Source organism: Microcaecilia unicolor, chromosome 2, assembly GCF_901765095.1.
Source record: "Microcaecilia unicolor chromosome 2, aMicUni1.1, whole genome shotgun sequence".
In the NCBI taxonomy this organism is placed as follows: Eukaryota; Metazoa; Chordata; class Amphibia; order Gymnophiona; family Siphonopidae; genus Microcaecilia; species Microcaecilia unicolor.
In genome coordinates, this window is record NC_044032.1 from 363,440,650 (window position 1) to 363,454,854 (window position 14,205).

At 42.7% G+C, this 14,205-nt stretch overlaps 1 protein-coding gene across 1 annotated transcript in view; it reads left to right on the forward strand.

The window, feature by feature from the left end:
• GSR (glutathione-disulfide reductase) overlaps window positions 1–14,205 on the forward strand; it is a 92,128-nt gene that overhangs the window by 55,979 nt on the left and 21,944 nt on the right. The window contains exons 7-9 of the mRNA XM_030194514.1: window positions 1,980–2,079; window positions 5,470–5,556; window positions 9,782–9,940. Of these exons, the coding sequence (XP_030050374.1) occupies window positions 1,980–2,079; window positions 5,470–5,556; window positions 9,782–9,940 (346 nt within the window). The remainder of the gene's footprint in view (window positions 1–1,979; window positions 2,080–5,469; window positions 5,557–9,781; window positions 9,941–14,205) is intronic.

The window sequence follows — 14,205 nt, forward strand, 5'->3', positions numbered from 1 at the left end:
AATCTGATAGCTTCCAAAGGAAACAGAGAGAGAGAGATTTTATTTTCCTTATACTGAAATTGGGACTGATATAAATAAGAATTAAATTTTCTGTAACACTGGGATAAAAGAATTTTTATTGTAACAATTTATTTACTCTAATAAATTTTAGTATTATTATAAAAGAGAAAAACTGAACTCTAAAGTGTTTTTCCTTTGCCAGAAGGGCTTGCTTTCTTTCAGTCTCTTGTTCAGCTCCCCCACTTTGAGAGGCAAGAAGGGAGTGCCCTATACAACAAGAACACAAAATAATGAAACACAAAATCCAAACTTCTGAAACATTACAAATAATAATAAAAAAAAATGCAATCTCCACCTTTGCCTTTCAAACTGAATGGTTCTCCCCCCCCCCCCCCCCCCCCCCCCCCACCAAACAAAATCAATCCCTCCTAAATCACATTGTAGTACTCTACAAAAACTGTTATGTGCAACTTTTAAATAATTTACTGATAATCCCAGGAGGTGGTTGCACCTTTTAGTTCTGTTTTGATAATGGCAAGACTTTAAGTTGCAAAATGCATTTAAAGAAGGGAGAGCATGGAAACGGAAAAAACCTTCCTGCTGGTGCAAACAAGAAACTCGATTTGGACAGAAATGTACTCACTCATATCCTAGCAGCCAGCTTCTTCTGGTTTCAGGCTGTTTGACAACATGTGATGTTGCTGTGTAGAAGGGTTTTCACCCCTGCATGACTGTTGCAAACACCTTCCATGGAAGTGCCCCTTTTTACACAGTGCCTTGCAAAATTCTTCACATCCTTGTATGTTTTTCACATTCTGTTGTCTAAAAAATACAATTCCAAATGCATTAATGTGGGAGTTTGTTTTACATCTGCACTCTTTAGGTTATTCACTATAAATCAACCAATAAGGTGTGGAAAAATTTGCTCAAAATAAATGAGAACACTATACTACATTTTCCACTCAGGAAAATGATACAAACAATCAGTATATTATTCAAAAATAATATGGAGGAAAAAAGAGCCTCACAGAGCTCCTAGACAATATAACCGTCTATTGGAGCTAAAACGGATCTTAATCTGATCCTCTGTTCATCATTGGCCCTAAAAAAACCTCCAAGTAAACATATTGTTCATTGCTCACTAATGGATATGAAAAATAACTGTAGTGGCAAAATTTATAGTTCAATACAATTGTTACTTCGCCATGTATTAGAACTTAAGGCAAAATGAGCACTTATCTTATATGCTAGAGAACTTCAGATGCAAATCTTCGGACGCTCCGAGCCAACGATGGCCAGCGTTTCGAAAAAACTGCTTCAGGGCTTAGGTAGCGCTAGTCCTTTGAAAACGCTCTAACAGTAGTCTCAAATGCTCTTTATGGAAAGAGTGATAGATGTGTAGAACCACCTCCCGGTGAAGGTGGTGGAGACGAGGACTGTATCTGAATTCAAGAAAGCATGGGACATTATATGGGATCTCTTAGGAGGAGGAAGAAAGAGCGGATGATATGGATGGGGCCATATGGCCTTTATCTGCTGTCATTTTCTATGTTTTTAATGTTCTGCATCTTCAGGGGGGTCACACAATTTTATTTGACCACAATCATGGAGTCACAGTCAGAAAAAGATTGGGAAGCACTGATCTAATCTGTGGGTCACACCCTCTGCTTTTATTTCCTTTGTCTCTTCCTGTTGAGCTAACCTAAGAGGGGGTCTCTGAACTAGCATCTACGTACCCGTCCAAAATTTTCACATTATTGCCAGAGGTTATATGGAAGTTTTGCTGGGAGTCAATTAGGTTTTCTAGAGCTGGAATCCGAAGTGCCAGCTACTCTGGCGACTGGGGTGAAATGCATAGGCTAGAGACTGAGAAGAACACAGCCAAGTACAGAGGCTTTAAGCATATCCCCTCCAAGGCAGTCTAGAGCCTTGTTTTAGCTACAGTGTGACACTGACACTGCGGCTTCTGTTTCCTTTAGGCGCAGTGTCATTGTGGGCGCAGGATATATTGCTGTGGAGCTAGCAGGCATCCTTGCAACGCTGGGATCCAAGACATCGCTCCTGATCCGAAAGGACAAGGTATGGCAGCATGAATAATCCAGAAGAAGGAGAGGTACAGATAGACTCTCTCCTTATTATTCTCAGTCTTCACATTCCTGATTTTCTTTGAGCCCAGAGACAAGATTTTTTTTTCCAGCGTGCAGTACTCTCTTCCGTTGAACTGCTGCAAAATGTAAAACTTGGCTAGCCCACAAATCTGCTTATATGTGCAGCATCCTTATCCCAGCTTTTTTTGGGCCAGACTGAAGAGGGTCACCACCTTATTTTACTGAAATCAGCTCGGTAAGAGGATACATCGCTGTACAAATGATGTCAAGATATTTACCATTTCTAAGGGTAGATCACACTGTTTAAACATGCAGAAGTAGACCTTTATAAAATTGCCTTCTCAATTTGCATGCAGTGTTGCATGCCTACATTCACTTTGCATTCAATGTTACCTATACTGAGTAGAGGTGTTCCCAGAGGAGAGGCAGCACTTAGCATTTAAACACACATATTGTACAGCATACATATAAACTAGGAAATCTCAGCATACTGTATAGCCGGTGTAAATGTGTACTGGTACTTTGTGGGGTGATTTTCAAACAGAAAATATGTACATACTTTGGTGCAATTTACAGGTATTAATGCACAAGCTCACAGCCTTTTATAAAATTACCCAGAAGCCTATGCTGGCATCACATTAATAATTTTAGTAATAATAATAAGTGCGGAGGGACATTTTCAATAAAACATCTAAGTCCAATTTTGCTAGAAATGTCCAAAAATTGAATGGATTTTCAACCTGAAAAATGTCTTATCTTTTTGGTTCAAAAATTGCCTTTTCCCTAAATGTTTTGTGCGCAGTGCAGTTTTCTTTTGGTACCATTTTAGAAAATAAAATGTGAATATAATAGAGGCTATTAAGAGCTATAAGGAGGCTATAAGGTTTTGGTGTTAATAGTTTGGGCAGGTGAGGCAATAAGGTTTTACACAGCCTGAGTACAAACACCCTCAACAATTAGAAAGACACACTGGGATACAAGAAGAGAGTTTATTAGCATCTCACCAAAGGCAGTACAGACAATTAGGCATTCATATCTGGAACATGGTGGAACAGCGCTTCACGGCACACAGCAGGTGTATTCTGTCTTCTCTCTTCAGCCTTCTGCCCTGGTAACCTTGCAGACTGCCCTTTTTATACCTTTCTGGTACCATTCATTCCTATGGACCCTAACTTTGTCACCAGAACTCTTTGGCCCTTATCGGTTGATAACAATGACTTCACATGTTCCCAAGCCTTCCTCCAGCCCCCCCCCCCCCTTTGGATGTTCTCATCCTACTTGCACCTGACTCACTACTATCTTCCACTAGCCAAAACATCTTTGCTTATGACTTCTTGCTGGTGCCAGTCTCGCTATTGTTTATAGAGCAGATTCCCCTTCCCTCTATCTGCCCCCAGTTGCTTTCTTCCGCATTTGCTGCAGTGAAATGTATCTGTGTCAGAAGTGATCTTTGATTCTTAGAGGCCTAGCTCTTAGCCTGAGCCCTTGGCCTGTATTTCACTGAAAGCAACTGACAGCATATTTCTACAAATGTCCAAGAGAAAAACGCCTAAAAACAAGCCATTGGGATGTCTGGGGCCCAGCAGTCCTACTAGACTGGCCACACAGACATCCCAGAAGAGCAATGGGGCACTGCAGTGGACTTCATATAAAAGGTCCCAGGTACACATCTCATCGTTACCCCCTTATATTGTATGGTGAGCCCTCCAGGAGCAGAAAAATACCTACTGTACCTCACTGTACACCACTTCAATAGCTGTCAGGCTTCCAGGTGTCACCTATATGTAGGTACAGTAGATAATTAGTGTTTTTTGGAGGTCTCGTGCGTTCCACCACAAGTGTACCATTTAGAATAGAATATGAACCTGGGTCACCTCTACAGTCCATTCACTGACCACTAAGCTACTCCTGGGACCTGCTTACTGCTCTATTAGGAATGGCCATCATATCTGAAGCTGTCATAGAGCCTGGTATGTAATCTCACTATCACATCTTAGGTGGGTGGGAGGGGGTCAATGACCACTGGGGGAGTAAAGGGGGTTTATGCCTTAATACCTACAGTGTAAATCCAAATCAAATGGTCTCGTTTTTCACCAGTGGGGGCTTGCACTAGGAAAGTTACACATCCCAATGCTTAAAAATTCCTCTTAAAACTCAGTGGTATGTGAAATTCAAAAATCTTTATTCAGTTTTAGACGGTATCAGGACCCGCGTCAAAATGGCCACATTTCTGCATTAGGACATTGGCTCTTGTACAAAATGCCAACATTTCATAGCGCTATGTCCTGAATGGGTGGCAGTAAGAGCTTCCCCAAAAATGGCCATGTGGCTAGTGCTTCACTTGCTGCATGGCCATTTCTTGAAAAAAAAAAAAAAAAGAAAGACCTACCTTTTACCCGCTGCAGCAAAAGGGGGCCTCAGTGCGCGTCAAAAACATGCACCAATGCCAGCGCAGGCCCCCTTTTGCTGCAGCTTGATAAAAGGGGCTCTATGTTTGTCTACAATAAAATTTTCCATTACTGAGCACCTCAGTTGACGGGGCCTGAAAAGTGGGTGAGGACAGGCCAGGAGCATGCATGTGTTCAGTGCTGATTTCTAGTGCTAGGTGCCTCATTTATCCCCCTGTTTACTAAGCCATGCTAGCGGCTACCGTGCGCTAATGCTGACACAGCCCATTCACTTTGGATGGTCTGTGTGCATTGCCACATGGAACGGGGGTTAATTAATTGGGGACTAATGCAGAAATTTGCTGTGAGCAGAATGCACAAAACAGTTCAGGGTGCACGGTATATTTAAAAAAATGGTAATGAAGCCATTAGATGTTCCTCTGTAATGCACAGAAGTAAACAGGGAAGTTTAACACGAGCACAGTGCAAGAAATTTGCTGTAGGTTTGAGGCAGCATAGAAGGGTTAGGTGAGAGGATTTAATGCCAGTTTTTGGGACTTATTGCCAATTTTTTTCTGCACTCATAACAAGTACCTGGAACTTATACATTTGGAACAAAAAAGAAAAAAAATAGAAGAATATTAGGACTAAGATCAAGAGAATCTGGGAGCACGTGATGAAGTTCTATTCTTCAGGTTTATAACGATTCCTAGAGAGGTTTTCCGATTCAGATTTTTCCTAGAGCATTGAGACAACAGATTGTTATCATAACTTCTTTAAATTAATCCACATGATCTGTACTACCATGTGAGTGTTCTAGAAATTTCAACTAACCTAAAATATGGAGGGTGGAAAACTGTAAAGATAACAGGAATAAAAAACCAGTGAATACAAATTTAAAGCTGTGTGTGTGTGTGTGTGTGTGTGCGCTTTCTCCCTCTTTGTCTAGATTGATATTTCTGTTTTCTGAGCAGGTTCTGAGGACTTTTGACTCTATGATCAGCACAAATTGCACCCAGGAACTTACGAATTCTGGCATTGATGTATGGACATATTCACAGGTACTGTTCACTGTGTGCAGATATCATTCATTCATATTCAGGCATCAAACTCGTGGAAACAAATAAGGCTGGGGCAATACTCTGCTGGCAGCGGTCAGTGTTTCTTTGACTGCCACTGCCTAAAATAGTAATGATATTCAATGCTGGGGCCCTTTTTGGACACTGGCACTGAATATCTGAGTCTTTGGCAGTGCCCTGAAGCTATTTAGGTACAGCCAGTGTTCAGTGCCATACCTGCATAACTAACCAGGCATAGTTGGGACTGTGTTTATGCATGCTGAATATCACCAGTGCCAGCTTTGGCCTGACTCTGCCCCCAGACTGCCCTGGCAGAGTGCTGCAGCAGTCAGACTGGATATTCAGCGGCAATATCTGCTCTTTGGCCAGCTTTCCCTGCCTGGTTAAATCGCTTTGAATATCGACCCCTATGTTTTGGGTAATGTACCTGCTCTTAGTTTGTTTTGAGTGCACATAATTGACCGTACACTAAGAGCTAGATTCTGTATATGGCACCTGAAAAATCCATGCAGAAAAAAATTGTGCCTAAGCGTATTCTGTAAAATACGCCTAAATTTTATAGAATCGACTTAAATTTCCATGTGGTATATAGACTATGCCATGGGGAAGAGGGGGGGAGGATGATTGGGGGGAAAAGGAAAAGGGTGAAAAAGTGTGAGGTAGAAATTGTGGTTATGTTTTGATTTATGGAAAAGTGTTTGAGTCTTTAGACTCAGTTTGTTGTTATATTGGTTATTCAATAAAAATTTATAAATTAAAAAAAAAAAAGAATATGCCGGGCAGCTCGCCATGCGACTAAATTTGGCCGTGTCCATTTAGGCCACATTTTACTTGATGTAAATCCCGATACCTAAATTAGGCTCAGAGAGGGCGTATTCTATAATAATGCGCATAGATTTTAGAAATGCCCGTGCCTGCCCATAGCCACGCCCTCTTTTCAACTATGTGACTTAGAATTTAGGCGCACCACATTATAGAATATATTTAGCGAGTTCTGTGTGTAAATCTAATTGCTTGTTAACATCCAATCGGCAGTGCTGATTCGTTAGTTAACCAATTGCGCTTTGTTATAGAATATGCTTCGGTTTTTGTGTGGATTTTTAGGCGCCATATATAGAATCCGGGGGTATGTGAATGTGGCATCCCGTCGCCACCACACACACATCCATCCCATGCCCCATCCATGTATATACTCCCTTGCATTTATGCACTTTGCCACTTACACATACCACTACAGATTAGTGTTTAGGTGCCCTACTGACACTCCCCCATAAAAATAACCACATTCTGCACATTTGTGGGTACCCAGTTACAGAATCAGGGTCATATGCCAACTATCTGGTGATGATATCACTGGACAGCTTTCTGGTATCATAAAATGATCGCCATCAAATCCAGAAAGAACACGGTCTGTCCTTCAGATTCCATTCTCACTCTGCAGTAAAATAAAATTAGTTAGGAGAACCAATAAAGTAGCTGGATAGCTATGGTAGTTTATAGTTTATTAGAACTTGCTAAACCGCTGTAGCTGCCAAGGGGGAGCAGAGCGGTGTACAATCTATAAAAAATTAAGAAAGGAAAGGAGGTAAACATTCAAACTGCTGTTGTAGCTCATTACGCTGTATATAAGCAACTTGGATTACTGATGGTAACGTGGAGGGGCATAATTGAACAGCGCCAGCCATCTATATGGCCGGCCATCTATTTGGCCAGTCCCGACCGTATTATCAAAAAAAGATAGCCGGCTAGCTTTCGTTTCAATAATACGGTTGGAGCCAGCCAAATCTACATTTGAGCCGGCTTTAGAGATGGCTGGCATTGGTTTTCAGCGATAATGGAAACTAATGGCGGCCATCTCAAACCCGGCCAAATCCAAGGTATTTGGTCGTGGGAGGATCCAGCATTTGAAGTGCACTGGTCCCCCTCATATGCCAGGACACCAACCGGGCACCCTAGGGGGCACTGCAGTGGACTTCAAAAATTGCTCCCAGGTGCATAACTCCCTTACCTTGGGTGCTGAGCCCCTCAAACCCCACTCTTCACAATTCTACACCACTACCATAGCCCTAAGGGATGAAGGGGGGCACCTACATGTGGGTACAGTGGGTTTTGGGTGGGGGTTGCAGGGCTCCCATTTATCACCACAAGTGTAACAGGTCGGGGGGGGGGGGCCTGGGTCCACCTGCCAGAAGTGCACTGCACCCACAAAAAACTGCTCCAGGGACCTGCATACTGCTGTCAGGGAGCTGGGTATGACATTTGAGGCTGGCATAGAGGCTGGCAAAAAAATGTTTTTCATTTTTTTTTTTTTTGGGTGGGAGGGGGTTGGTGACCACTGGGGGAGTCAGGGCAGGTGATCCCCGATTCCCTCCGGTGGTCATCTGGTCAGTTGGGGCACTTTTTTGAGGCTTGGTCCTAAAAATAAATGGACCAAGTGAAGCCGGCCAAATGCTCATCAGAGTCGGCCATCTTTTTTTCATTATCAGCCGAATCCGGCCATCTCATAACCACGCCCCCATCCCGCCTTCCATACCCTTCCAAAACGCCCCCTTTAACTTTGGCCGGCTCTGCGACGGAAAGAAGTTGGAGCCGGCCAAAATCGGCTTTCCATTATACCGATTTGGCTGGATTTGTGTCAGAAGATGGCCGGCGATCTCTTTCGAAAATAAGCAGGATAGTAACATAGTAGATGACGGCAGAAAAAGACTTGCACGGTCCATCCAGTCTGCCCAACAAGATAAACTCATATGTGCTACTTTTTGTGTATACCTGACCTTGATTTGTTTCTGATAAATGTTCTTGTGTTCAGAAAGAAATTCAAGACATGAGGAGGTCAATATTCAGCTGGCAGTAGTGAGCATTTTGCTGACCGCTGCCAGTGTTATTCCCAGATATTCAGTGCTGGGCATGTCCAGGCTTCAGCATAGATATTCGGTTTATGTGGTGCCATCTGACACATGGCCGGTCAAGTCAATATTCAGAACTTAACTGGCTATAGGTTGCAACATAAAGATAGTACTGTGTTTTATGTAGTTACTCTGACTGGTTAAGTGCTGAATTTTGGCACTTAACCGGCCAAGTGCTGACTCTGCCTCCAAAATAGCTGTTTTTCACTTCGGTACTAACCACTGGTTTTCATCAGCGATAACCAGTTAAGCGCCACTGAAAATTAGTGGATAGTTCCAAACAAGCATTTTAACTGGACAGTGGCTGTTTCTGGCTGGTTAAATCATTTTGAATATCGACCAGGAGGTGTTGCTGGGGTAGGACCAACATTTATCCAGATGGTAGTGATAAATCCAGAAAAAAATGGATCCATTTTGGGGACTGCACAAAGAGCACACAATTTCAGTAGTCCTACCTAAATGGATAGAGCTGCTGCATATGAGGCATGAAGGTAAGTGCATAAAACATTCACTTAGCTTTCTGAAGCGATGTGGGTTGAATTTTGATGTCTGTACACAGCTTTGGATGAATTGTATGATGTAGAAAGGTGCTTTATAATATTTAAAGTAAATTATATCTTGCTCCTGTGGGGGTCCAAAATTCGAGAATCAAAAGACTTGATGGATGAAATCCACTAGCTGAGAAAACAGTAAATGAAACATCACACTGCTTTCAGTTTAAATCATTCATTATGCAGTGTTTCAGTGGTACCCAATAAAAAATGAAAAAGGAATAAGAGTATCTAGGTACACAGAAGAAAGTTTGGGTAACAGCTTTAATTTTGTAATAGAAAATATTTTGACTTACTTAATAGTGCATGCTGCATGTAAGCTTACATAAATATGCCACAAATTTTGCTGCAGAATTTCAAAGACTTTGCTATAGAACTTTTTTTGTGATATGTGCCACAAAAGCTGCTCTGTCCTGTAGGTATCATCTCTACCCCACTAATGTTGTGACTTTCTTTTAGAGTAGATGTTCTCAACCCAGTTCTCAGGACACACCGAGCCAGTCTGGTTTTCAAGATATCCACAATGAATATGCATAAGATAAATTTGCATGCCCTACCTACATTCTATGCAAATCTTGCTCATGCATATTGATTATGGATATCCTGTAAACCTGACTGACTGGTTATGTCCCAGGGACTGGGTTGAGAACCCCTGTTTTAGAGTCATTAGGCAGGCTGGCATTGTGCTTCTCTTTGGTGTGCCAGTAACTGTGTTAGGAGCTGTAACCTGATGTCTGTGGTTCTTGCCAGGTGAAGTCTGTTACTAAATCGGCTGGGGGTCTACAACTTTCTGTGGTCTGCTCACCTCCTGGTAGGAAGCCCACCTTCTCTACTATCCAGGACGTGGACTGTCTGCTCTGGGCAATTGGACGAGACCCCAACACGGATGGGCTCCACTTGGACAGGCTGGTGAGTCCTGAGTCACTCTTTTGTAGGTGCATTTCACCTAACATCCTGTATGGTAAAGTTTCCTCGCTTGACCACCTACTGGGGGCAGGAGGGCATGAAAATGAAAACTCTTAGTTTAAACATATAAATTTCCTTTGGTGGAATCTTTCTTTGCAGTAGTGAAAGATGAAGCCGACTCGTACTCTGACCCTTGTTATCAGACACTTTACTGAATGTAAGAAGCTGGGTTCTATATGAGTGTTGTCATGATTGATGATGGATGATGAATCAAATTAATGTAGTTACTGCTTCATTTGGAACATCTAAAGTTCTAACATCGTGCTTAGGCTGTGCAATGAAATATCAGTAGTAATGGCTTTACTGTTTCATGTGTAGAATGCAGTGGAGATTATAGAAACAGAGAAATTGAAAGAAGATAAAGACCATACGGCCTATCCATTCTGCCCAAGAATACCATCTACTAACTCTTCCTCTCCCCTAGTGATCTTATGTACCTGTCCCAAGCTTTCTTGAATTCAGATACAGTTTTTACCTCACTAGGAGGCCATTCCACATATGCACCACACTTTCTGTGAAGTATTTCCTCAGGTTACTCTTGAGTCTATCCCCGTTCACCTTCATCCCTTGCCTCCTCATTCCAGAGCTTCCTGTCAATTGAAGAAGACTCATCTCCTGTGCATTTATGCCACAGAGGTAATTTAAATGTCTCTATCATATCTCCCCTCTCCTGTCTTCCTTCCAAAGTATACATATTGAGCCTCTCCTGCCCGGTTAAACCCTTTTGAATATCAAACCCATATTATTATATAAGTTACACATATGTGAGTCCTGCCCAGATTTTGTCCGTGTGTAGCCCCACTTGTCAGTGTGCACTACGTAAGATGTGTGTAAGGATGTTTTCGGCATTTATGTGCACATATGCACACATATATGAAAGTACTCTAATCATTTATTTATGTATCTGGTGTATTTACATATGTATCTGGTGTATAGATTTTAGTAGAAGTTACAGGAGAGTAGGGTATCTGATGATTCTTCCAACAAAAAACAAAGAAGGGAAAAAGTCCATAGCAGGAAAGTTATTGTGATTAAAAAACACCTCTGAGTGAGACTCGACAGAGTGCCGTGTTCTGGCATTTCTGCCTGCATTGGGAGTCTATGAAAACATACATATGTACATATAAATTTAAAAAAATATATTTATAAGCTGTTCCATAATAAAAAAGTGAAAAGTAATCAAAGTTGTATATCTACACAGAAAAACATGGTGCATTTAAATGAACAAAAGGTAAAATATCAATTACTAAAAAACATAGCAACATCTGAAATGAGATAATATAACCATAACGGTATAACAAGTGTGATGTATGGGACACCCTCATGGTCTCCCTGTCTTTTCATATCTCATTGCCATTGCAAATACTATATGAAGAAAGAAGAATTTACCTGGATATAGTGGGGTGTGCGTCGCTGGAAGGGTTGCAGCAGGAGGGGGGCAAGCATAATTACCAAGAGGGTAGATTTCCCAGGTTCTAAACCCTTCTAGTAGTGCTTAGTGTTATCTTTCTCAGGACAGACACAGAACCCTGGAAGGGAGAAAACCTGGCATGGCCTCAGAAATGGAGGTGCTCCACACCTGTAGTGCGTTCCTGTAGGGAAAGGAGTCAGTCCTTAGGGACATGCCAGGACTTAGATCCCCCCCTTTGCTCCTGACTCAGTAATAGAGAATGACACGGGGATCAAATTTGTCCCCGTTCCTGCCCCATCCCCGTGGGTTCTGTCTCCATCCCCACTCTGTCCCCGCAGGCCCCGTCTCCATCCCCGCAGGTTCTGTCCCCGTCCCTGCCCCCATCCCCGTAGGCTCTGTTCTCATCTGCAGAAGCCTCGAACACTTATGATTTTATATTTAAATCTTTTTATTAAAGTATAAAAAGGAACAATATGCTGTGAAACTGTTATGTATAAATTACAAATAGAAAACAATAATAACAATGAGCAACTATAATAAACCCTCCCACTACCACCATCCTCTACCCTTCCAACCCCAACAATAGCTGACTTCTCCTGCCCCAAGGAATCCTAATCCACCCTGTTAAAATGTCCAGGGGTACAAACTACAATCCGTTCTTTATGCCCTAGAGGGGAGAAATATTCCCTGTGAATGAATAAGAAGTTATCAACAATCTCAGGATTCAGTCTAGCTCTCCTGTCTTCCACAGACCTTCCTGCAATAGAAGATGTCTTCTTAGAAGATGTGCTGGTAGCAGGATGTACAGGATTCCCCCATGCAAATTTTGTTAGTTGTGACTAGCATGTTTTTCAAAAAAATAGCAATTGTCTGCATCAATCGAACATAGATAAAAGTCCAGTTTGTTAACAGGCTTCAAAGTAGAAAGTGACCCGGGGACAAAGTTTGTCCCCATCCCCATGGGCTCTGTCCCCATCCCCATGGGCTCTGTCCCCATCCCCGCCCTGTTCCCATGTTATCTGTCCCCGCCCCATCCCCATGAGCTCTATCCCGATCCCCGCGGGTCCCCGTCCCCATATCATTCTCTACTCAGTAAGCAGCATACCCTGGGAGCCAAAGTGAGGCTTGGAAACGGGCCCCTTTCTTTCTGGGAAGATGCCAAGGTAAAAAATCTGCTGTTAACTGAGAGGGAGGAGCGGAGAAGGAGAGCAACCTGCATGTGGTCAGGAGAGACCTTCTACACAGAGAACCAGCTTTAAGAGGTAAACAGGCTACTTAATCCAGGGGTAGAGGACCCTAAAGTTAATGCAGTGCCTAGTCAGTCAGAGAAGGGGAAAGAACTGGTGCCCAGTCCTTACCAGGGAAATGCTTTCGTATGACGGGGACTGACTACTACTACTATTTAGCATTTCTATAGCGCTACAAGGCGTACGCAGTGCTGCACAAACATAGAAGAAAGACAGTCCCTGCTCAAAGAGAGAGAGAGAGGGGTCGAGAGCAACTGCCTGAATGAATGGGCTTTGTTCTAGAAGGGGAAACAGTTGCTAGTGAGGAAAATATGGGGAATGTCTCCTGTATGACCCATGTCTTCAGTTTCAGCCATGTAGAGGGTGCAGAGACTGTTTTTGGGGCAGTCGTAGCCTACTGCTGTGATCAGGTTGGGAAATTACCTGGTCGGAGAGAGGTTCATTAAGGGCACAGTTCTAGGCTATGTCCTGGAAACGCTGGTGCAGTTATGAAAAACATGAACTGCTATGGACTCAAACTGCAAGCTGGGTTAGGGAAGAAAAGTGAAACCCTTCCTGTGCTGTTTGCATGAATTCTTTTGGGTTAGTTTTTTTGTTTTGAGTCCTGGAGAGAAAAACTGACCTGAGAAAGTGTAGCCTCACATCTGTCTGAAAACAGACAATGATCCCAATGGCTCTTTGTATAAATGTTAGTGCTGTACTTATAGAATTACCCCTTTGATGATTAAGGGCTTTGGTTTGTTGGCTTTGGCTGATGAGCTAGCACTAGTTGGTTTTCTTCTTTTCTGATATATTCCGTTTGTCTTAACTGATATATTATTGCTGTTGTATGTATAAACGGTTTTTATTGATGGACATACTTCAATTCAAACATATTAAATGCTTACAATTTATATCCTTACCGATATTTCTATAGCAGCAACATATCTTACAACATGTCTATCCCATCACTTTTTTAACATTTGCCCCCCCCCCCCCCAGGAAAATGAAAAACAACAACCTCTGGATTTGAGCTTCATACTTCCTATTGACACTCTCGTCAAACCTTATCCAATTCTTAGTCGCTTGCACGAGGGGCTTATAACTTCATTATATCGGTCCTAGCCTATTAAGTACAGCACTTCTGGCTTTATGAGATATATTTTGCAAATAAAGAGTTCAAACATTAAGAAATTTCTTTCTTCTCCTCAAGTATATTATTGCTGTTGTAAACCACTTATCAGACCTGTGAGTTCTTGTACCAAGCCCGGTACTCAGACCAGGTTCTGCTTGGCGGCCGGACAACCCCGGGTTTTACCTGCGCTGACTGCCATTACCCAGAGGTTGAGCCCCTAGGTGCGGGCGGCCTGCAGGGCTTACGAGATGGAGCAGGAAGCAGGGTGATGAACATGACAGGCAGCAGGCAAGACAGTGATCCAGGTACAGGCAGAGTCAGTAGGCAGGCAGCAGGCAAGAGAGTGATCCAAGTACAGGCAGAGTCAGTAGTCAGGCAGCAGGTCAAGAGGGTAATCCAGGTACAGGCAGAGTCAGTAGGCAGGCAGCAGACATGA